Genomic DNA, 24,975 nt, shown 5'->3' with positions numbered 1-24,975 from the left:
AACAAGCAGCAGAATATCTGAACCCCGACCACAACAACACTAAGCATGTCGCTGAAAATCCAGACATTAGATGATTTTGAATTTCACAGACGCTATCTCGGGAATCAAATCACATAGAGTGAGAATAACCTGCTCACTGTGGCAATTTGAAAACCTTTATTGAATCATTTAATTGAATCATATACGTAAAAGATAATTGACATTTTTTCCACCTCATAAATACAAAATGTATCAATCTATGAATCAATAAATTAAGATCTAAACCGTTCTCTCTATTTGCTTCTTTATTCAACTGCGGCCTAATAAGTGAAGGTGGAGGGAATTATGAACAGTTTCACATTAATAGTGGAAAACAACAACTTTGGTGTAAATTCTCTCTCCCAAAGTAGAAAATTGCTGTACCTCAGTGTAACTGCTATTTTGCCACTTTAATGCAGATGAATGGTAAGGAAAAAATACAATCCAGCATCTTTAATCTTTCTTTTAAATGACAGAGATAATGGTAAAGAAAAAGTGTGCAAATTAAATCCCACAATCCTTTGGTCTCATGCTGAAAAGAGAAGTCATTAGATCCGTGCTTTGTGAGTTGAACATCAGAGTTCAGTTATTTTGCAGTAGAGTGAAGATGGTCCTTGAGACAAGCGTCACAGTGTGGCGCCACGATGCGGCGAACTAATGTATGTGCAGTTGTCTAATACAATACTATACAATACAAGACAAGACAACTTTATGTATATGTATAGCGAACTAAACAGCAGCTGGAGCTGTAACAATGAAGAAGTAGCGATTTGTGAAAGTATTTGGTACATCAATTATTGTCCCGTCAATCATATTAATAATATTAAAGAAAATGCAAACTGACATGTTTGCTAAAAAAAAAACTATCTATCTATCTATCTATCTATCTATCTATCTATCTATCTATCTATCTATCTATCTATCTATCTATCTATCTATCTATCTATCTATCTATCTATCTATCTATCTATCTATCTATCTATCTATCTATCTATCTATCTATCTATCTATCTATCTATCTATCTATCTATCTATCTATCTTGGCACGATTGCTCTGCACTCGATAGACGATGTCTGTGGTAACGCCGAGACAAGACGTCATCGACATATTGACGATTAGAGCCGAAGTTTTCCGAAATGCAACCCGCCGGCGGAGACTCGAGCAAGCCTTCCCTCAATGCAGTTCTCCACAGGCTCTTTGTTCGAAACCGGCTGGATGACGACATGCATTTTTCTCAGATGTTGTCTATGACAATTCGTCAGTATTGACCATCTTCTTATTTTGTATTGGAAGACCGAACCCGATCGGAAAATATAACGTTTAATAAAACAACGAGGGAATAGAGGAGGAGCGTCTGGCTCGGACTGCCTTTCGCCCGACGAGCTTCATCACCATTACGGCAACTGTGTTAGCTAAAACACAACCACCGTGTCCTTGTGTGGGTCAACGTGTTTATTTATTTATTATTTTCATATTGTCGTTGTCCTTGAGTAATGTCGTTTTCTTCTGGACTAGCACACAAAGCAGACAGGTATCAAGGCGAATGTGCGTTGACAGTCGTGGAAGTACTCTGAGCAGGCTGGGCTCGCACTCCGCAATGTTCGGGACGTTTGGAAGTGACGACGCAGCACAGAAATAACAACATCCTAAAAAGAGGGTAAGTTAACGTGCTTATTTTCAAATCACGCAGTCATCGTGTTTATTTATGACCGCTGTGTTGTATTGGGGGCAGGTGTGCGTTTCACAGCTGTGCGCTTCCTGCCCCCTTTGGCTTACATTCCCTTCACGTTTTCCACGCCTTGTGGGGGAAAAAAACTAAACAAAAAAACTCTTACATAACCCGGTGGGATTCCTCGGTCCAAGAGTTTCTCTGCAGGGAAACACAGGCTTGCACCTAAAGGAGAAACATGTGCATTAAGGCTGCCATGCAGTGGTAGGAAGTAACGAATTACAATTAAGTTACTCTACTTAAGTCAATTTTTCAGGTGTCTGTATACTTGAGTATTTAACTAATAGTTTTACTTTTGTTCCCTTTATTCCATACGGATTGTTGTAATGGGCATATTATTATAATTTTTTTGACAAAATAATGATGACGCGTAAAAAAAAAAAGAATAAAGAGAGGTAAAGTCATTTGTGTTTGAGCTGTCAATTAATTAGTTATTCATTTTGGGGGATTTTACAAGTTGGAAAAAAACATGCGCAGCAGTAGCAAGGAACAGATTTGGAGAAGTACGATATTCCCAGTCCATTGTCTTTTTCAAGAAGATTGTTTGATGTTCCCAGCGACAGGAATAATTTGCGGCCAGTATTGTTATGTGAAATTATTACAAATCTGGTCGAAGATACCATAATGTAAATATTTGTATTCATTCACTCAGTCTTTATTTGTACTTCTAAAGAGAACCGATTATTTATAAGGCAGACAGTAGAGTAAAATGTAAATATAACTAGAACAATGTAAATAAACATAGATACATATTTTGTTCGTATTGGGTAATAATAAAATAAAAAAAATAATCATAAAAATCATTTAAGTAAATTGATGGTTCTTCTTTTAGCCAATCAGATTGTAGATTCCGCTCTCAACGCTTTCCCAAAGGCCTGGTGATTGGTTCAGCTCCATTCAGCTTCTGATTAGTTGAACTATACGTGCATCAAATTTTAATTTACGATGAACGACGATGTCAGACCAAGATTAAAAATGGACTTTCAAGGTGCGCTTTTCAAGAATAAAAAATGTGATCACTTGACAGGAAACAGCCTCTGCATTCCCATCTCTGATTATTGAAATTTGTGTTATTCTTCCTCTCATAGGTCTTTGCTACGTCTTAACCTCCAGCACCTCCAGTCAATCCCTCCACCATGACATCGCCAGACTCCCCCCCTCTTGTTTCCCCTTCCCCTTGTCCCGCTCCTCCTCCGTCCCTCCCCACGTCCCCCGTGCCGTCCTCCCCCGCCCCATCCTCCACCTCCCTCCCAGTCCCACCCTCGCTGCCTCCCACGGGGGAGGTGATGGTACTGGCCCTGGGTCGGAAGAAGCAAAGGGTCCTTATCGTTTTGTCCATCCTTCCAAATCTCTTCCTGGCCTTCCTGCTCTCCTCCGACCCCCTCCTCACCCTCTCGTCGCCACACCACTGCCACCTGCCGGGACCGTCGCCGTCGCCCGAGTTGCTGAACGTGTCCCTTTCCTGGGAGAAAGGTCCGAGGCCTGGTGACAGCGGAGATCTTTCCCAGTGTAAGCAGTATGCCAATGGGAGCCAGTCGGACGTGGTGAACTGCCAGTCCGGCTGGGACTACAACATCACGGAAGGGCTGAAGAACAACATTGTAACTGAGGTAAAACTCCTGAGCACCAGCTGCACATACTGTCTTGTCTTTTTGACATTTTAGACACAATATGCAACTGCTGTTTTTTTTCCCGTGACGTTGCCTTCAAGGTGAACCGTCAGAGATATCATTTGTGTGACGCCTCCTTGCGTAAGCGTTCTAAATATTTGATCACAATCACACGTTAATCCTGTTGCCAGAGGCTTCTCTTATTTCTCAGCCTCCTTCTCACCTTTCGTGTTTTTTTTTTTTTTTTTTTTGCGTCACTGGTCATACAGCCCGAAAATGAAATCCCCAAGTCAGACATTTTGTCCGGATCGTCATCTGTCTCCATGACAGCTGTGGGCCCACAGTCATTATGTCATAGTTGTCCCATCTATTCGTCCCTTCCTCCTGATTGTGACTCGTCAGGGACATCTGGAGGCAATTTCATTGCCTTTGACTCAGAGGTCAAAGGACAAGGTCACGGTATTCAATTACATAATATGTGCTTGTCTTGCGGTTTATTATCAAGCGTCGATATACGATACGTTACATGCAACTATACTACATTAAAACAGTAATACTCTACCAAAAACACTTAATTGTGCAATACCGAGGCAATTATCCCAAAATGATGGCATAATGTCCATGTGATGATGGCGAGTGCTATTAAGTACGCAATAATGGCCAGGCATTCTCTCCCTCTTCTAAGTATTTTGGGATTTCGCCGTTGGACCTTTTGGCTTCCTCGTTGCCTTTTAATTGTGTGTTAGCCTGCTGCAGTTTCACATGCAAGCTGCTCTCTCTCTGGCCTCTGTGTGTGTGTGTGTGTGTGTGTGTGTGTGTGTTCACATCTGTGCCCACTCAAATGGGAAACATGCACACTGGTTCAACACTGGCTCGTTCGGTTGCGTGCCCACACTGCGAGCTGAGAGAGCACAAATTAAGGGGTTGATGTAGCAGGAATATATTTGCAAATGGATCTCTGTTGAGTAATCGTGCTGCGCAAATTCCTCATGGTGCTGTAACGCGTTGCATTGCTCAGCAGGAACAGTTAAGACCGCAAGTGGAGTTGCCGTTTATCACATCCATATAGACAATCGCCGCGTAATAGTTTTGCGTTTAGTGTGCGTTATGAAGCATCGACGTCACATGTCCGAGAGACGCAGCTGTGGACGTGATGAATTCAATTTCATGTTGATCGCTAAAAGCAGGGAGGGACTGTTACTATTCAAACAAGTCACACAGATATTCGTTCGTCCTCTGTCAAAGCACAACGGAAACCGTGCCTGAGCCTCAGTCACAAAACTGGTCGGGGGAGTTTGTCCACTTGTTGTTGAGCAAACTACGGCCCAGGGGCCACATCTGGCCCATTAAATGTTTTAATCCGGCCCGCTGAACTTGAATAAAAATTAACTGAATAAACCTTGTTAATGTTTTATTTTCTAAATTCTGTGGATTTTTAAAGACATATATATATATATATATTGTTGGAATGCTTTTGTTCACTTTCATTTAAAATTAAATGTATTTACGAGGTGAGGACACCAAAACACTTTATCCATTTGCTCCTTCTGTCAGATTTTTAGAACCCATTGTGGCCCGGCAATCAAATAGTTTGCCCACCCCCCCCTGTTGTTGAGCATTTCTCAGACTTGCATCCACCCGTAGCAGCACCACGGCCTCATGTGTATTGTTGGGAGTCTGTGAATGAACAACAGGATGGCTGAGATTATTCGACAAGCGTTTTTATGTTTCTGCGCCCGGGCTCCAATTAGGCAAAAGCTTTTCATCTGCGCCGTTCTTCTCCTGCTGTTTGTTGCTCTCACCAGATCATTAAAAAAAAGTCATTTAGCTTTCAGCGTTGCGCAGACTGCAACATTAGCAGCTCGGTCGTTAATGAAAATCAGTGGCTTGCCTGAATGTGATTAAAAGTCATGTTTTTATTACATCCCAACTCAGAGACGTTTTGTTTGTCTGTGATGTGAATGCGAACGTGATTCATTTGTTAGTGTTTTTAATGGTGGATGATGACTTTTCATGTGATCGCATTGTGTTGTTCGTTTCGGTCTCAGTAAATGCATTGAGCAGAAGTGCAAATATTCTCTGACCACCATATAATACAATTCAAACGTCAACACGTCAACCAAAACGTGAATGTGAACCGTGCATCTCTGTGCAGTGGGATCTGGTCTGCGATCGCTATTGGCTGGTCCCCGTGGAGGAGGTGTGCTTCATCCTGGGAGCTCTGACTGGCTGTCTCGGCCTCGGTTTTGCCGCTGACAGGTGACACAACTGTTCTTATTTTCGGTGTTATTTCTTCTACATGTAATAAGCCAACAGCAACATTTAGTTTTTCTTTCCAGAATCGGCCGCTCCAAGACTTTACTGACGTCACTCACTCTGTCAGTGGTATTTGGCGTTTTGGTGTGTGTCTCCCCGTTCCCTTCCATCTTCATCGTCATGCGCTTCTGTCTGGCGGCTGCGAGCGCTGGTGTCTACCTCACACTCTACATCTCTCGTAGGTTTTTTTTTTTTTTCCAGAAACCAACAAATTGTAAATGATAACACATGATCCCGTTGAGGTAATTGCGTTTGGTTGCTCTCGCAGGCTTGGAGTTGTGCGAGCCTTCATTGAGGCTGATAGCAACCGTATTGGCGGGGTTGATGACGGTTTCCGGGGAACTGCTGCTGCTGGCGGTGGCCCTTGGCTGTCAGTCGTGGAGAGGTCTGCTGGGAGCCGGTGCTGCCCCTCTAATGCTCTTCCTGAGCTACGGGTATGAGCGAGCGCAGTCTGCATGTTAGCTTAATTGTGAATGAGAGCATGTGCTGTGCTTATTTGTTATCTGTCGCATGTGTTTATTAATTCCAGTAAAGATGCGGGAACTGTGGGCAGAATGCTGATTATCATTTGATAAAGTGTCTCGATTGTATCCGACAGGCCTTTTTTTGGGGTTGTATTGATTCTCACTCCCTCATCACACTGACTGAGCACTTCGGGCTCGTGTCAGAATGCATTAAAGCAGGCGTGGGCAAACTACGGCCCGGGGGCCACATGCGGCCCGTTAAACGTTTTAATCCGGAGAATTAAATGAATAAACCTTGTGCATGTTTTATTTTCTAAATACTGCGGCATATCAAAGACATATTTTGTTGTAATGCTTTTGTTCATTTTCATTTCAAATTAAAAGTATTTTTTTTCTCCGATAAGGTGAGTTTACCAAAACACTCCATCCATCTGCTCCTGGTCGGGCCCCTCTGTCAAATTTTACAACCCATTGTGGCCCGCCAATCAAAATTTGCCCACCCCTGGATTAAAGCAACTATGTCAAGGGTGCATAGTCGCTTAAAACCTCTGTTGCACATTCAGAGAAAAAAAGTCGGATTATTACATTCAGCATGTGACCCCCCTGGTCGTTATTTTCCACACTGAAAGGTCCAAATCACAAATGCTCCAATAGAATGATGCTGGGTAAAGGTCAGCTGTATTTACGCGTCACTTTGCCTGCAGCATTCCTGGAGTTTTTCCAGAGTCTCCTCGCTGGCTTCTGCTGTCTGAGCGACATGGAGACATGAACTCCTTCGGCGAGAGGAGAAACTCAAACAGAGATGCGAGGGATGACGAGAGCTTCACAGGTATGCGGGCAGCGATACTTCTGCTGTTTATTTTGGTTCATCACAGAGCTTAGTGATTATTCATGCAGTCTGTTTTAAGTCTCATTAGCATATAAAGCGACAGTAGATAATTTCAGGCGGCAAAGACAACAACAACCACATGCAAATTTTTTTTATGCAAGATGATACATTATTGCTTTCTGTATCGCCGTTGTTTTTTATTTGTCGGCACCAGAGATTGATTCGGAGCCGGCGCCCTCCTCACGTCCCCACCTGTCCTTCCCTGAGCTGTTCCACAGTAGGAACATCTGGAAGAACATTTGCGTGCTTGGCTTCACCTCGTGAGTCATCCGCCACGGTTGCTTCAAATATTTTGAATTGCGAAATCATCACGCTTTCAATGTTTGTCTCAATGCCGCCTTTAGATTCATCTCCCACGGCATCAGCCACTGCTACAGCTCTTTCCGAGGTGATGTCCGAGGCACGGTTCCCAGCTTCTATTGGACGTACCTTCTGTCAGTGTGCGCGGGGGGCGGAGCCTGGGTGTTGCTGTGGGCGACCGTCGACAGGTGCGGCCGGCGAGGAATCCTTCTGCTCTCCATGACGATGACGGGCTTGGCCTCCTTGATCCTCCTGGGACTCATGAAGTGTAAGCGGGATTATTTTCTTTGATCACGGGAAAGCCCATATGAGAGGCGGGTTCGCAAATTCACATTTTGCAGAAGTAGTTTGTTGTTATCCTCACACATTTGCTCGGTCTGTACTCTTAGTCTGCCCAATTGACATCATTGTCTTGAGTCTCCATCTCCCTCGTGTGGCACAAAAGTTAAACCACATGAATTAAAGCAAATTACCACCAAGCAGAAGTTCAGGTCAGGTCACTGCACTCACATTTGGAATGTCAGAACTTGATTTACACTGTCTGAGGGACAAGGAAGTCACTGACATTAATAGTATGATATCATAGCAATCAAGTCGACAATAAAGGCATGATTGGAGGAAGACGCGTAGATCTTTGTGTTCTTTCTTCCTGGCATATGATTTTTTTCCTTTACAGGAAAGCATTCTTGTTACATTATACGCCACTGCCAGTACACTGTCAATTACTCAATGTCAAAGTGAAAACAAAAATCATTTAGCGAACCTGATATGTGTCTTATTAAATGGTCTAATAGTGATGAGGAAATTCAGTATTCTGAATGCCTTTCCTCCTTCAGATCTCAGCGAGAACGCCATCACCGTTTTCTCCGTGATGGGCCTTTTCTCCTCGCAGGCTACCGCCTCCCTCTGCGTTCTCTTCACTGCGGAGATCATGCCCACTGTCATCAGGTAGGAAGTTTGTGAGGGATCAATACGTGTGCGCCAATAACATCACTTAACTGGTTCCAAAATGATTATCTATTGACTACAAATAATCTATTTCGGTTCATATATCTATTCAAGTGCCTATAGATCCCATAAAATCGTGGCAAATCACTACTTTTGTCTAAACGAAACACCTGAGCTAACTTAACTTGTTCAATACCATTGACGGTTAAATACGTCAAAGATCCATTTTTTTTAACTTGGCTGCTAGTGAATTAGTTAATATTTAATAATTTGGTGTCCAAACACTACTTTTGTCTAAATAAACACACATAACACTCTTCAACATAGCTTTTTGGCTCCAAGTTGTCATAAGATGGCGCCAAAGTAATCCTTTTTTTTGCTTTGACTTGAGCTCAAATACAGCAAACGTGAAAAAAACCCAGCAATGCCAATGAGTGCTTTGGCGCAATAATAGCTTAGGACGTGTCTCTGCAGAGGGACGGGCGTGGGTGCTGTCCTAGCCCTGGGTTGCGTGGGGCGCCTCAGCTCGCCACTCATGGACCTGAGGAACCACTACGGCTACTTCCTGCACCACGTGGTCTATTCCTCTTTGGCCCTGCTGGCCGTGTTGTCCATCCTGCTGTTGCCTGAGAGCAAGAGGAAGCCGCTGCCTCAGACTCTGGCCGACGGGGAGCAGTACAGACGCCCCCCGCTTGGCAGGAGGAGGCGGGACAATGTGCCGTTGTTGGCCACGCCCAACCCAGAGACTTAAACAACACTGGAGGAATAGGAGGAGCTGTGTGCAAGTCCACTGGAACATTTACACGACGTCCATTTATGTTGATGGAGGAAGGAGAGTAGAGATAATAGGGCTGTTAAGATTTTCAACTCATATTGATGATCCACTCATTGAAATCTTCCCAACGCAATCGTCTTTGTGGCTCAGTCTCCATTTAGCGCCATTTAAACACACGAGGATGTCGTTCTCATCATCCGTTACACGCAGCTGCCTCCCGAGCGAGCGCCACGCTGCAGCCCCTGGCGTGTGTCACGTTTTGTTGTTGTAGTCACTTTGTTCTCAGTCTTCATTTCACGCGAGTGAGCTGACGCCTCCCCCGTCTGTCGTAGAGCACAGTTCTCAGATGTATCCTGTTACACTCGAAGGTGTTGTTTGTTGTAAATACTTTTCTTGAAATGCTCTTTTTTTTATTTTTTAAAGTCTGTCTGAAAGATGTGCACTTCAGTACGCAATGCAGAGGAGATGGCGCGGCGTAAAGCACTTTGGTACGACGCCTTCAAAGTTACAGAGTTGCTCAAGTAAACAGTTGTACTGCACTGCGCAATCAGTATAAGGAATCCAATGATCTCATTCGCTCCCATTGACGGTTATATACGTCAAAAAGTCAATTCATTCTACCAACGCTGGCAGTGAATGAGTTAAAATGTTAAATTGGCCCGGAGCCAGAGTATTTCTATCTTCAGTAAGCTGTTATTGCCCCAAATAGCCTGAGCAGTACATTTTCTATTGATACGTTCTAATTTATGGTTCAGGCATGGAGGCGAAATATGTCGCAACATTCCTATCTGCATGTGTGGAAGCACTTTGAAGGCCTTGTTTTTACGCTCCTCAGAAGCTTACAGTACCTCTTTAGATACAAAGTCTCAGCATAGACGTGTATAAGGAAAAGCTCACACGGTTATTAATATAAGCCGAATACTGAATGTCTGTCAATGCTGTAGAAAGGGCCCCATGATGAAGCTCCGCGGTAGCTAATGAAGGGCCCTCCGAGCTCCTTATCATTCATCCTCTTGACTGTTTTATTGCTCATGTTGAATGTAGTGACTGCAGTCAAAAGTGTATGCGGGTGAGCTCACTCGCCTCAGTTGTGCACAGAAGGCGCCGGGGACGCCCAATTGAAGGGAGTTTTGCTCACTTTTGAATACTTCCTCAGTTTAATAACCTCGACTCTGATTATACTGTGTCTGAAAACGGATTGCTCAATGATGACCCAGTTAACTCTGTAACCTGATTTCACGTCCAATAAAAACTGGTTCAGTCAACATTCTGCAGCTCATGTAGGACCTTGACCAAAGCAGACCACTTGTGTGAGATAAACTAGACTTGGCAAATGTTTGTCGACAGAATGGGGAAGAACGTAGACCGTACCTGTCGGTAATAACGTGACACGGCGTGTGAAGGAATTTCAATACTGACACATGATGATCCACATTAATCCAGTTATCTCCTGCTAATTCCCCCGCTGGGAGTGTGCTCCGCCACCCGCCAAGCAGGTGCTGAACAAACAAAAGGAAATACATGTACCAAAAAAAAACAACTTGGCAACAAACAACTGGCCGATAATCCCTCGGCATTTACCAACACGTTTAGGCACAGGATTCACACCATCGTGTCAAGAAAAGCACACCAAGATTAAGACACAAATCATTTCCTGAAAGAAAAATAACAAAATTGTGTGATGACATGGAAGAAGGATAAATCACAACAAGGCCCGGAATGTTCCACCCTGGTCATGAAACAATGACTGCAAGGCGAGAGAGACATTTCTAACACAAAGGTGTGGAAGGCTGTGAAAGCTGACATGCACGGGGAAGGAAAGATGAGCCACGGAGTGTTACTAGTGCCGTAAAACTACTAGTGAATAAATGCACAGTTTTCCATAGAGGTGCTTAACTCATTGACTGCCATTGACGGCTAAAGTCGTCAAAGTTCCGTTTTTTTTTTTTTTTACTCTGTTGGTAGTGAATGAGTTAAGTGCTCACAAATATTTATTATTTTTTTTTTTGGTGGGTACTTTTTTTTTCAAGAGTGAAATCAGAATCATAAAGAAAATCTAACAAGTGACTTAATTATCCAAAGGAATATTTTCAAACCATTATAAGTAAGTTGAAAATTCATACCAAACCCTCCCATGTGTGCCTGCCAGAGAAGATCAAATGTACTGAATGTTAATTGCGGCACCTCCCCGTGAGAGTTTATTGTTGTGCGAAAGCCGATACGATTCACATTTGTCGCTTTTGTATAACAGATTTGTTTACCTCAAGAGTGGTCTGCTTTTTTTGGCCATTATGGAATCAGAATTTGATTTATAGCCTTTTGGTCGAGTTCTAACTTCTTTGTATACATTAAATTTCCAATACTTCAAGAACCGTTTGGAGGTATTACCCACTCTTTCCGATACCATACTTTTTCTAAATGATGACATAATGCGCCTTCAAAATAGGAGACGAAAGAAGCGGCCACGCCTGCATGATGTCAGGTCTGTTGTCTCTAGGGCAACGAACTATTTGGTGCAAATACGATGAGACAGAACATCAATGATGCAAAGCGCATCAATCGCCAACATAAGATTTCGGGACCAGTGACTATTTTATGGCTGACTATAATGTGTGTGTTTTTTATGGGGTTTTTTTAAACCGCAAAATAGACATCTGATGGAATAACTGAACACACTATGTGACAAAATGAATGGCACATATTCACTCCCAGCGAAGAGCTTGTTGGAAACATTACATTTATTTATAAAATGCATATATTAGGACGTTGAATTGTCACTGTGCAAATATTGGACAAACAATCTCAGGCACTGTATGAAGCAATTTATAATGTTAAAATGACCACATACCGTCTGATTCCTTTACCAGTTTAAAAAAAAATGTGGCTACAAAAATAAACATAATTTAAAACATTAAAGTCAAATTCAAGCACACAAAGTACAAATATTGACTTTTTAAACATTTATCCTCCTTCACCAGGGGAGTTATTGCTTAGCAGCAGAAGAAACATATGGTCATAGATGACCCTGAGCAAGTGCATAAAGCCCAATTCAGTGTAGTGGCTCTGCCTAGACGGGAAGTAACACTACATTTTCAGCAACCATTCACAATGCGACGTTAAAAAAAAAAATATTAAAAATGATTGAATAATGAGATACGTTTAGATCTCAGTACTAGAGTACTCTTATATACACAAAACATAAACAAATAAAATGTTCTCCTCTCAAGAACCAGACGGACAAGCACAAATCTCAGTAGAATAAAATCAATTCTTTATATCAGACATCAAACCTGAGGGTTAAAAAACACCAAAGCTGTAAATCCCGCACTGAAGCCATGCAGCTGTCAAAAATGAGTGCTAAGCAACCATTATTTCGTAGATTTGCAAAGCATAATTTTGCATACATGCATACATACGTCGCTTTACACTGCAGGTGTGGGCAATGTACGGCCCGGGGGCCACATGCGGCCCGCTAAACGTTTTAATTCGGACCGCCAAACTTGAAAAAAATTAAATGACTAAACCTTGTTAATGTTTTATTTTCTAAAACCTCTGGTGTGTCAAACACAGATATTTTGTTGTAATGCTTTTTGTTCATTTTCATTTAAAATTAAATGTTTTTTTTTTTTTCTCCGATGAAGTGAGGTTACCAAAACACTCCGTTCAACTGCTCCTGCTACGGCTCCTCTGTCAAATTTTAAAAGCCCACCAATCAAAAAGTTTGCCCACCCCTGCTTTACAGTGTACCAATGTTTCCAAACTAAATGTCGTCTTGACGCCACGCTTGTATACACGCAGCCAATAAAGACGAGCCACTTCAAATCACTTGCCATAACTGTCAGCCTACATTCGAATCTTTCTTTTGCACATTCCTGTTGCATTTCTCTCCCCACTTTTGGTATCTTTACAATATCAAGCCCTACGTCATAGAGATTGAAGAGAAACTAGCAATTAAATGACTGATTTTACAATTCAGTCTCCTTCTCGTCATCGTCACTTTTTTCTAAATAATATTCATCATCTGTTGTCGTATCCGAGCTGCTGTCTGAGGACTCTTCAAATGTGCTTAGGCTGGAGACATAACTCCGAGAGGGCAAATGTCCCCTGGGGGACTGGTTTTCCAATGGTTCTGCAGTTGGACTGGGAAAAGTGGGCAAGGAAAGGCTGGGGGGTTTGGACATGCGTCTGGAATGTGGTGATAAAGGAGGTGTTGGGGGCGGAGTTGGGGGGCTTACTGTATCCCAGTCAAACTGACCAGTGTTCATATCGGGACAACAACGATGAGGTGACATTGACGCTGTGGTGTCTGCAGGGGGACAGACAGAAACACCTGAGCTCCACTGGGCCAGACGGCGAGTCAGTGATCGAGGAAGAGATCTTGATCTAATTTTTCCGTCGTCATTTGGGAAGTAGGACTGCATCTGACGAATTGATCTATGATTGCAATTCTTCTCTAACCACTGATTAAAATACTCATCCGCTTTTCCGTATGTTGGGGCTGATTCTGAGAGATCATCCACACTCATGAATCTGGGGCCGGTGGAGATTCGCCCAGGTCCTGACGGGCGACTGGAAAGTACAGAACTCACAGAAACGGACCTCCCTGGCTCAATGCCATACTTTAAATCAGCATAACATGATGCCTCACCCTGTATCGGACTCGTACTTGGCAGACCCGTCGAAGCCCGGCTTCTCCGTGTACTCACCAGGCTTATTCCCTCTCCCGGCTCACATGTTGATAAGGTCTCCTTTCTCTGCTGCATTTTTGGGCTGTAGAAGACACTGTCGTCTGCCACATCGGGTGAGGGAAATGGTGAGTGGGTGGAAAGAGATGAGAACGGGGAGAATGGACTCTTGGAACTGGATGTAGATTTTCTGACTTTAGTACAATGGCCACCGGTGAGATTAGGACTTCTACTGGGACTCTGATCGACACGCAGAAGAAACTGGTTGGTTGCTCGATTGGTGATATCATTCTGGTCAGACAATTTTGCTGGACAAAAATTTAGTTTCTCTTGGTCTTTGGGATTGGACTGCTCTGGCCAAATGAAGAACTCTTTTTCCGCCATAGAGGTTTGTACGGATAAGTTTGGTATGAGGGAGTATTTGTTCTTTGTCAATTCTTCACAAGGTTTTGCCCTTTCGTCGTCCTTCGGCTTGGCTTCTTGTTCTTCCCGCTCAGGAGTTCTGTTGCTCTCAACTGTGGCATCACAGGCATTGGTGGTATTGCTCAGTCCGCTGACAGACGGCGTTTCAGAGGCTTGCCTCCATTTCCGTGGAAATAGCTCGTCATCAGGGCGTTTCGTTCCAAATGTTTGCCTCAGTATGTTGATAACCTGGTCCATTTTATTTGAAGTTTTGTTGGCCTTCTCGTTTTCGGCGTTTGGCGCGCTGACACTTTTCTTCATCACAAATCGACGTCTCTTTGGGCTTTGCTCATTGTTGCTCTCTACTGAGAATAGTTTGAATTTACCCATCACACTCTCCTTCATTCTTTTGCTGCTGACTTCGTCACCCACAGACCGACTGTCGGTTGAGCTGCTGCCACTTGAGCTTTGATTAGAAAGAGTTCTGTGTGATTGTTCACTTGGTTTTGCCTCCACGGAAGGGAGCGTCTTGGTCAAAAGTTGCAATGATTCAGGCTTAGTGTCCGTTGGAGCAGAAGCAGTTATGTCCATTTTTGAACTTTGCGGCGTTTGTGGTATGACGTCAACTCTGCTCTCGATAAGTAATATGCGACCATTTTGTTGATTACGACATACACGCTTATACTTATTGTTGAGTTCATCTGTTTGTGAAACAGCATACAATAAATTTTCATGCGATAACATTTTATTCTGCAGAGGAGAAGGCAATGATTTGGGTGAATTTATAAGGGATGTTTTTGAGTGAGGTGAGACGGTATCTGCAACTGGTTGGGAATGTAAAGGATGATTTGTGGTATAAGTTGAGTTGCCGTTGACATTTTGAAAGAGTGGTGTCCGAGGAATTGGCTTTTTCGTTTCACTCCGGTTGGATATGAGAGTGGAGTACGGTGGGGGGCTGTAACGGACCCTGTATCCATTTGAGAAGTCAGACAAGGGCGTGAGAGAAGTTGAATAATATAAGAATTCATCTCCCTGCAAGGACCGTGACCTCTGCAGTCTGCACGGGGTTGGGTCCCGTCTCTCTCGGTCAAAGCTCATTGCATTACTCTGGTTTAGTTTTGATTCTCTCCCCTCTCTCATGTTCTGATCCGCAGAGTCTGAAGACAAAGATTGATAGTGGTCTCCTTTCCCCACCTGCAAGTTAGAGGTCTTGTGTGATGTCGTGCAAAGAGGAGCGCTTTTTGTGTTTTGACTGCTTGATCTTAGAAAAGAGAAGATGGATGGGGCTCTGATGAGTCGCTGAGAGCTTGAGCGAGTTAATGGACTGGTTAGGACACATGGATCTGGACTCTTAGTGGGTTCAGAATTCTCTGAGTCCTCCCACATGACATGTTTCACTCTCTTTCCATGACCTGGGGGGGATTTCTTATTGTCTTTATCTGAATGATTGGTTAATATGCCTCCCACTTTTCGGGTGGGACTAATTGTGGTGGCAGGGGATGTTTGGGGACGTGATGTCATGGCCGGAGTATTTGGAGAAGTTTTGGAAGAGTCATTTGCCATCAGGTGGGATACATCTTTTGGTTGGAAAGGCTTTGAGGTGGCGGGGTAATGTTTTATAAAGCCAAGAGGTGTGGTGACTGTATTGGCGACTTTTAATGTTTGGGACGTAGAGAAAGTCTGAAGAGAATCTGGTTTGGACTGAAACAAAGGACCAGCGTTTTCATTCTGTGAGAAACCACAGACATTTTTCAAAGAAACAACCTGACTCTTGTGGGGGTGGGTGCTATCAAGAGATGAAAATTGTTTCATTGTCTTGCTTTGGTTAGCGTTATTTGTTATGAGTGAACTCTGATTATTTTTGTATTTGTTCTCCGGAGACACGGAGGGATTTGGATTTAACAAAAAGGGTGCCAATTCACTCACATGTGCTTTAACTGAGCTACTACTGACATCATGCTTCATGGAATCTCTTGGTTGACTCAGAGAAGTTTGCCTCTCGGGCAAACGTTGAGACTTTTGCAGTTCTACTTTTTTCAAACTGGACTCGTGCAGCTGTTTGGCCAGTTTTACTTTGTTAAACGAAAAGTCCGAATGCTTCTCTTTGACTCTACCAGGGCCTCCTTTCGGTGGCTTCTGCAAAGAATTGACGCTATCATTGCAAACTGGCTCAGTTGTCGCTCTATTGCCGCAACTATTGGAGAGTTGACTTTTGTTATTCGTGAGACTTAGAGCTGGTGTGTCACAATTATTGTTAAATAGAGGAATTAAGGGTGTGTGTGGCTTGTTTATGATGTTGGGTGTGTCGGTGAGAACTGGTGTCGGACTGCCCTTCTGACTATTTTGTTGCCACCTGGAAGATGGTGACCCAGGTGTGTTTCTGGAAGGTACACCACTTTCTGAGCGCACACTGGAGTCATACTGAATATGTTTATGTGAAAATACAGCAGTGTCAGAAAAAGGATTTAAACCTCTCCCTGAATCTATCCACTTCTGTTCATTGTTCGATGATTGTCGACTGAGAACTGCTTGTCCCGAGCATGAAAGACTGGGCTGAGCTCGATTTGTTGTTTGTGGTTGTTTGGGTGTGTCGGTTGTTGCTTTGTTTATGGTTAAAGAGGAGAACAAGTTTGTTTTTGATCTGCCAATTTTACTGTGATTAGTCAATGATGGAGAACTAACTGGTTGTGTCTTGGGTGAACTGGGAGAAATGGACAAAGAAGAAGGGAGCGGCTTAAACCTTTCCTTCTCGAGTGTTTTGTGAAAGGATTGAGGCTCCTGCGTTGAGAACAGTTCTACATCTTGGCCATTCTTCAAAGACATTGGCTTGACCTCAGACAGAGTTGGGTTATTAGAGTTTATGCTTTGATTGTTTATTCTTCTTAGGGACAGAAGGAGACTGCTCGTCGTTGGTTTTGAACTCAAAGATGAGCGTCGCACCGGATGACCATCTTGTAGCGTCCTCTTTTGTCCGTATAGATCCCAGGTGCTACTTGCTTGCGCTTTCTTGATTTCACTTCCTTTAGAGCTTCCATCTAACGAGATTGTTTGAGCAACTTTACTCTGCAATTCATAGTCCAAGCTTTGAGGACCACTTTTAGTTGACCAGCCTGTTGTGTTCTGCCTCGTACTCAGAAACGGCGCTCTTGACTGGGCTTGCGATATGTTGAACACCCTCCCCGTACCACTTTGAGACCCTTGAGAGTAATCCTGTGGACGACTGGCCTCAGAGTTCGCCACACCTGGAAAATTTGACAAAGTTTCCAAACTGCCTGTTGCCTCGAATCTTTTGGACCGTCGCAGTCGGCCACTCCAAGAGGGGGCGAGAACTGTCACCATAGCGGAAGACAACATGACTTCACTGCAGTCAGACAGCTCCTCAACATCAGTTTGTTTCTCAAGCTTGGAACAGTCCTTTCGATGTTGTTCCAATTCACTGGATCGGCAGAGAGTTGTTCCTGGAAGTCTACTTCTCGACTTATGAGTATTGCAAACAAGAGTGATGATGTCTTTGTCCTTCTCAGCCAGAAAAGGTATCTTCTGTGGTAATGGAGACTCGCTCCTTACTTCGCTGGAAGTGTCTGGTAGTGAAGTTGCTTTAGTCACCTGTCAAAACAAGAATTACTCAATGGTAACCAAAGGTTGTTCTCCACCCCAAAAATATTTCCATTCAAGAAACATCAATTAATTGAAAAAATAGCTGGTTCTTGATACATTTGGTTCTGATAATGTACGATTAAGTATTTGGTAGGACTGTACCCTCTGTTCTGCACAAGTCTTTGTGATAAATGTGTCGGACAGGCGACAAAAAACAGCTGCAATTGGGATACAATTAGCAATTTTCTTTTGGGGCTGTTTTGGAGCGGTGAGGCTGTTTTCTCGTGCCAATGAAGCAATATCCCAAGAGCAGCTTGTATAAATGTCATTCATTGAACACGCCAGCCTTTTTTTGTCAGGCCATTTTCCTGTCCACTAAAGTTGATATCGCCAAGAAATACCAAATGCAGCGAAACTTTAGTTTTTCCACTTTCAAGTGTACGGACGTGTAAGAAAATTGTTGAAAACCAAATGACACGAAAACTAGGGCATACAAAAAAACGCTTAAAGCAATTTTAGTGCAACAGGAGTCTGCAGTGTCTGTTCCCAAGGTGTACGAAACTAAAATATTCAGGCCTGGACAAACAGGTTATTTAGTACATACACACCCCACCCTTTCTTATTCAATCTGTGATGATTTAGAGAGAAATACGTCATGAAAAGTGTTATAATCTGATCAGAATTTTTTTTTTTTTTTTTTTTAAATCCGTTTTTTTAAAAGGCCTAATTTGAGCTACTAAACATTTTTTATTGGAAAGATTAAAATTGGCCTAAATTGTGCACGTTCTATGTCTATTATCTTTTATTTTTTCTCTCATTTCATTGTGGTGATAATCGGTCCTTACCTGAAAGCTTCTGCCCACAGTTTTACACCTCAGTGGCTCATTTGAACTGAAGGAGAAAACAAACGTTTGATTAGTTTCAAGTCCTCACAATAAGAGGTCATTCATTAAATGAGCAATTAAACCCGATTCCAAGTGCATTTTTTTTTGTCATCAGGAGACAAACCTTAAAAAAAACAAAACTCGAGTTTTAAACGGATTAGATGTCGAACATTTAGCTCGGCAATGCCGAGCAACACGATGGCCGGCATTCCTTTCCTGTGTTCCCCTGCGTTCGCTAAACAGTTTTCACACACTTAAGTCGCACCTGTATCCATTTATGAAAGCATTTCGAAGGAATGCGTCTCTGTGACATGTTTGCAAAGATCACACGGTACTACACAGGCTCGCTCTCCGACACGCACGACCAGATGCCTCCGGAATATTCTGTGAGGTTGTGTTTTGTCTGATGGTGTTTACAATTCACTTCAAGGGTGTGTCACTTCTTCATGTGCTGTAAACAGAAATAGGAAATCTGACCACAGATGACGCCATGACGAGACAAAGAGGGACTTTCTCATTAAGGGCAGTACAGGTTCTTTTAATAGTTCATGGATTGATGTGTTTTCCCAAGGTTGCAATATCGTAAGTGGGCAAAAACACTCCCAAATTTGAATTAATTATTCATGAATTAATTTTTTAATACTGCTTTTATTTTTCTGTAATATACCAATTTTTTTTAGAATTCTTCAACTGTCCTAATATTATTTGTATATTGTTTTTATATAATTGGGGTTAATCTAGAGCTGTAAAGTGCTTTAAAAATCAGCATTTTCCCATCATGAACATGCCCGCCTGAGGAAATTTCTTGTCTCCGTTCAGCATCCTTTGCATTCTTCAAATACTCTCCAGTGCACGTTAACATATGCGAAATGCTCACTGCTGTATTGAAATGAGGTCGAACGTTTCTGTGGTCGCTGTTTACCTATATACACAGGAATCTTGTTTCCGCTTCAGGCTGATCTCCGATTTATCCAGGTCCAGGTTGTTGGAGAGTGTGAAAACAATACAGGTGGTGTATCTGGTGCCACAATTAACATCCACCTCTTGGCTTGGTCTGTCTGCTCGAATTGTTAATGCTGTAATACATGAAATGAAATAATTCTTAAAAAGTGTTTTAACTCATTCACTGCCAGCCCAGGTTAAAAAACAAATGCATTTTTTGACGTATATATCCGTCAATGGCAGTGAAAGAGTTAAATAAGTGTTTAATTAATTATTACATTGTTTTGTCTCAGTTTTGGTTGAAGATTTCCAAATGGGATGTATCATTCGTCCAGATCTGGGCTGTGTGATTTCCGTGTTCCTTTTATAATTTTTTTGAGTAGTGTACATCCTTGCTGTGTGCAGAACGCATGACATCGTAAGGCTAAATGTCAGACGGGTGATTCACCTTTGGCGGTTCTTTCATGTGTGATGGCACGGCGGCAAGGTTGCGGCAGATGTGACGTTTCATACCCGTCCCACTGTCTGCAAAGTCAAATCAAATTAATTCATTTAGTTTATAGTCACTGGGATAACGCATAAATGGTGTTAACAAAAAGTCTGTCTTTGAAAAGATAATAATACTCTCAATTCTAATTGTGCCATTTATCACCCCCGTCCTCCCAAATATTGCGAGCAATAAGTGAATGTGTATTATAATACAGAATCATATTTATTTTACTGAAATGTTTTGGTCATAGAGGTTAAACTTCAATAAATAAGGCAAATAAACCACAAATTAATTAAAAGTGAATTATTATATTGGGCAACAATTTTTTTTACAATTTTTTTTTTTTAAATCATGAGATGCAAGTAAACCTTTCCATGTGATTTTTTTTTTCACTGATTTGGACTCAACCCTCATTTTTTATCTGGCATATACGTTTATTTTTCACAATAATAATAATAATGATAATAATAATAATAATAATGTACCTATATCTTTGCTGCTGTAACACCTCAAATTTCCCCATTGTGGGACTAATAAAGGACATCTTATCTTATCTTATACATTTTGTAATATTTATGAATTAAGAATTAGGAATAACAGGTGAATTTCTTTTCATCACACCAATAAATTACCACGCATGATAAAATCCAAACTGAGCAAGGTTCTATAGTTCAAACCGAGGTGCTACAAAAAAAGAACCTAACATTTTTTTAAAGCAGTGTAAAGAAATACATTTAGGGACACATAAATCCATCTCTGATTAAATTTTGCTTTTCACCACTATTATTTATTATTTAAACAACTCTTTTTAGGTTTTGTGAAACAATGAAACATAAACATTTGGACTTCATTTCTTAAGAAATGAAACTTATCATGACTCTGTATAGACAAATAAATAAAATAAAAGAAAGACTACTGATACACCAAAATCAATCAGTCGCAGCCTTTGCGATATGAAAAATGCATTTGACTCTATTGCGATCTCAATTTGAATTTGCTGAATTGTTGAAATCAGGATATCACACTTGGTGATGCACCGACTAAAAAGAAAAAATGAAGCAATAGTAGATCCAAATCAGCTCTTTATTTGGATCAGAGACTCCCCCCCCCCCCTGTAAAACAGTTTTTTTCTTTTAACAATAAGCAGTCATATATCAAAAAGAACAAAAATCAATTGCTGGATTTCTTTTCCATCTTTGGCTTTTGTTAACTGTATCGAGTTCCTGTTCATTGTTAAAGTCGTAGGCAGGTTTCAGCCTGCAATGAGGTCACATTTTTAAAGTGCTTTTCCTCATTTGCAGAGTGAAACAAATCTAACAGTGTCAATCAAACTGTTATGATTTTACAACGCCTCTTCGAAACTTTTGCAGGTCAATCAAAATGATGTGTGGAAATGCGCACGACAATAACTTTCGTCCAGTAAATGACACGCGAGATTCTTTGAAATCCCGGCCGGAGCTCAGCTTTCTCATGTAATCAGTGCGACTGATAAGCAGCCGTTATATAATCCAACTGTGCACGCACCACACTTTTTTGTTTTACACGCAGATGACACCGCTAAAACACCCACTTCCACTCAAGTGTGCATATGCTGATCCCACACGACTCCAAGCGGGCATGAAAACACAACAAAGATGTGACATTTAAACAAACATGAACCCACTACGACAGATTTTATTTTTCAGGGGAATTGACTTTGTGTGAGGACATCACATGACTTGTGCATCCTAAATCCCGAATACAAAAGTGAACTCCACTCACACAGCTGCTCTCTACGCCCGGCTCATAAAAGAAGACTTACATGACCTGACATGTGAAAAAGTTACAAAGAAGGGAGGAACATCTTCTACCCAACACACCTTTTCATGCAGATGTCCTGACACTGCCGCAGGACAAGAGAAGAAATCAAAGCACATTACACACACTGTGCGAGAACTTGCAACACTTCGTCGCCATCAGCGCATTTACCCAGCAAGGGAAAGGAACATTTAGAACCGCCGCAGAGACGTCCACCTCTAATTGTTGCCGAATAGTCTTACCGTCACATTAACTCATTCAATCCATAAGATATACATATACGTTTTCAAAAATATAGTCCCCGCCTCCCAAAGACGTATTTCTACGTCTTAGCCTTTTTTTTTTTTTTTTTTTGCGTCCAAGCTCTGTGTTTTTATAGCATTAGAACACATTATTCTGTTGGCCTCGCAAAATCAGTCAAAATCCAGAAAAACGCAAGAATTGAGGGGTTTCCTCGAGTGACTATTTATGGGATTAAACGAGTGACTTATCAGTTTCAAGTCTGCGATCATTGACGGATTTATTACCCGTTTGTAAATAATTTGTGTATTGTCCATTTTTTTTAGTCCTGTCCCCCATTTTCATTTTCTATAAAGATTCCTTGCAGAGCCTTCTAGGATTTTTCAGCAAACCAAAATGTTATTCTTAGAATATTTTCCGCACTGTAACACACCAATTTCCCTCAGGGGTCCAGAAACTATTCTGATTGTCTCGCTAAAAACTGCTAATAAGCTTGCCAAGTACAGACTTGAAAGAGACAACCCAGCCAACAAAAGGGAACCTGGTTTTATTTTTATTTTCTTTTTTTTCCAGATTTACATTTTTATGTGCATTTGCTTGCATTTTTTTTTTGTGTTTACCGGTGCTGTTTTTTTCATACACCATAGCCTCCGTATTAAGATTTCAATAAAATAATGACAGTGTGCTGTGTGAAATGGTCTGCCTTTTACAAAGTGATTAATGCAAAGTTTGATTGACACTGTCAATGAGGTATGTGCATTATTGTGGTTGTAATTAACAGTGATCAAGAGTTGTAATGTATAAAAGTGAAGGTGCAATTAGTTATGAACAGCTCTAAGGATGGAGTAGTATTGTATCGAAAATGATTATTGAGCGATAGAATTGGAAACCGCTTGCTTCTCCAAACACCATGAAACAACACCAGTCTCCACAATAAGGTATCTAATCTCACAAACATAACTGCACATTATCACGCCAGCATGAATTATGTCACCGTTTGTTTTTATGACATTCAGGTTGATGACAAATTGTTTACTTTGACAGGACTCGTTAGCCTGAAACATTGCGTGTGAGGTATTTCGGCTCCGGTTTAATGGCCGGACTACTAGGGTGGGTGTGTGGCCTTTTCAGGCAACCAACGCTTACATAACCACAAGGATCCGGACTGAACAAAGTGTGGGTGTGGAGTCAACACATACAAATACGTAATTGACATGTTCCAACTGCAAATGATTTACAGCCTCAATGTTTGATCCCGATGGATCTTAATGACCCTGCAGAGATTTGCAACGTTAAAGCGAGGACCGGGCAAAACCAGACTTGTTTTCTAGAAAACCCACACCTTCACTCTGTCACACTTCAAGCACACAGCAAATCTTTCAGCCTGTAAATGGCAAAGGAATGGAAGTTGTGCAGCCAGTGTCTTAGTGTATCCATGGTGATAGTTCTGTTGCAGATCTGAATGTGCATCAAGAGTTACCCACGCGTCAACAAATGCATCTTAGGATTCAATCACTGTATCACACATGCAAAAAAATGATGCGACGCTTTTATGTACAAACATACAAAATGTACAGTTTCAGGAAAGGTTTGTACCCCCCCCCCCCACAAAAAAAAGAAAAAGAAAAAAAATCGAAATCCACACTCATTATGTTATGCACATGCTTTCAATTTAAAAGGGACTTTTTTTTTAAACGAATCTTTCGCTTTTTGCTCAAATTACATGTCTATTGTGTTAGTAGTTCAGCAACAAGCGCCGAACTAAAAACAAAATAAATAAAAAATAAACCCACTATATTACTCAACAACCTTTATGCCGAACTACTTTAAATAACTTGATCTCCAGTGAAATCGGTCGTTTTGACGAGCTCCATGAGCTACAAGCGCCTCGTGCGTACGTCGAACATTTAAACACGCAGTTTGTAAACGAAGTTCGGCGTCAGTGACAGCTCAGCGTTGCAGATAATCCGCAAAAAAAACCCGAGTGAGGAACACGAATAAAATCCACATAAGCGTGACATAAACCCCATCAAAAATAATTATCAAAAACATATTCAACTCGATTTGGACTTACGTTGCAGTCGAACTCCATGCGACTTGTGCTTCCCCGTGCGGAGGCGTTGCTGTCTCTCTTCGAACTGTCAGCTCCGAGTGTACTGCGTCACATGTTGACATTCTATTTGAACCGGTTCGGAGATCCAGGTTGACGCGCAACTTAAACACGGCGTGTGGAATTTACGCCCGCAGCGTGAACGACACAAGATCGAGCACCCGTCCACGACAAGCACGCACGAGATCGAAGGGCGTCCTGCTGGTCAAATTTAACGCACCCATGGAACTTTCCCCTTCCCATAAAAGACAGCACATGAGTAGGTGAAAGTACTCTGACTATTTAAGTAAAAGTACTTGTGCAATAACGATTCTGGTCTAAGTAAAAAAAAAAAAAGCAATATAAAACAGAAGACGAATTTTAATTTAAATATTCTTGTGTCTGCATACGAAAGACTTTACATCTCAATACAATATACAGTATACAATACAAAACAATACAATTCAACTTTATTTATACAGTGCATTTCACAACAGTTGGAGCTATGTGATACATATGTGACCCCTACTCTATCTAAATGGGTGTTAATAAATTTAGGTAATAAAGCAAGTAACAACAATAACAACGAAATATAAAAGTTCAAAATATATTCATACGATTATATACACAGTGATTCATTTATTGTGTGGAAATAAGTATGATTGAATAAAATACAAGAAAAATAAATTAGGCATTTAAGGTTAAGAAAAACAATCAAATCATCAAATCACTGCCAGAATGCAAATGAATTTGCAAAATGAACTCACATTATTATTATTAACGCTTACATTAGCTCGAC

General features: G+C 41.7%; 2 protein-coding genes across 4 annotated transcripts; one reads left to right on the top strand and one right to left on the bottom strand.

Moving 5' to 3' along the window:
* Positions 1-1,135: 1,135 nt before the first annotated feature.
* slc22a17 (solute carrier family 22 member 17) lies at positions 1,136-12,732 on the top strand. Of its 3 annotated transcripts, XM_088282322.1 has the most exons (11): positions 1,136-1,455; positions 1,535-1,676; positions 2,837-3,358; positions 5,514-5,617; positions 5,698-5,852; positions 5,943-6,108; positions 6,843-6,967; positions 7,182-7,287; positions 7,372-7,595; positions 8,164-8,275; positions 8,750-12,732. In XM_088282322.1, the coding sequence occupies exons 3-11, from the start codon at positions 2,885-2,887 to the stop codon at positions 9,024-9,026; spliced, it is 1,743 nt and encodes a 580-aa protein (XP_088138448.1). In that variant the 5' UTR covers positions 1,136-1,455; positions 1,535-1,676; positions 2,837-2,884; the 3' UTR covers positions 9,027-12,732. The 3 variants fall into 3 exon arrangements, with proteins under 3 accessions (XP_088138448.1, XP_088138447.1, XP_088138450.1); XM_088282321.1 differs by having other exon boundaries at positions 1,136-1,676; XM_088282324.1 differs by lacking the exons at positions 1,136-1,455; positions 1,535-1,676 and adding an exon at positions 1,854-1,952.
* On the bottom strand, positions 11,771-24,401 carry LOC148318332 (uncharacterized). Its single transcript, XM_088282320.1, has 5 exons — positions 24,162-24,401; positions 20,009-20,085; positions 19,541-19,694; positions 18,580-18,625; positions 11,771-17,743 (listed from the first exon to the last, which is right to left on the bottom strand). Exons 1-5 carry the CDS (start codon positions 24,260-24,262, stop codon positions 13,016-13,018), a joined length of 5,106 nt encoding a protein of 1,701 aa, XP_088138446.1. The 5' UTR covers positions 24,263-24,401; the 3' UTR covers positions 11,771-13,015.
* Between the last annotated feature and the right edge of the window lie 574 nt (positions 24,402-24,975).

This window comes from Idiotropiscis lumnitzeri, chromosome 19 (assembly GCF_059441095.1).
Source record: "Idiotropiscis lumnitzeri isolate Australia: NSW breed Sydney's pygmy pipehorse chromosome 19, RoL_Ilum_1.0, whole genome shotgun sequence".
NCBI classification, from domain to species: domain Eukaryota; kingdom Metazoa; phylum Chordata; class Actinopteri; order Syngnathiformes; family Syngnathidae; genus Idiotropiscis; species Idiotropiscis lumnitzeri.
This window is presented reverse-complemented; position numbering and strand designations above follow the sequence as displayed.

Excerpts from the sequence above, each read along its gene's own strand:
- LOC148318332 (XM_088282320.1), bottom strand. The coding sequence starts at position 24,262 with ATGTCAACATGTGACGCAGTACACTCGGAGCTGACAGTTCGAAGAGAG. Across the intron at positions 19,695-20,008 it reads ACATGAAAGAACCGCCAAAG|CATTAACAATTCGAGCAGAC; the intron begins GTGAATCACCCG and ends CATGTATTACAG. Across the intron at positions 17,744-18,579 it reads CTGTGGGCAGAAGCTTTCAG|GTGACTAAAGCAACTTCACT; the intron begins GTAAGGACCGAT and ends TTGTTTTGACAG.
- slc22a17 (XM_088282322.1), top strand. The coding sequence starts at position 2,885 with ATGACATCGCCAGACTCCCCCCCTCTTGTTTCCCCTTCCCCTTGTCCC. Across the intron at positions 6,968-7,181 it reads GGATGACGAGAGCTTCACAG|AGATTGATTCGGAGCCGGCG; the intron begins GTATGCGGGCAG and ends TGTCGGCACCAG. Across the intron at positions 8,276-8,749 it reads ATCATGCCCACTGTCATCAG|AGGGACGGGCGTGGGTGCTG; the intron begins GTAGGAAGTTTG and ends GTGTCTCTGCAG.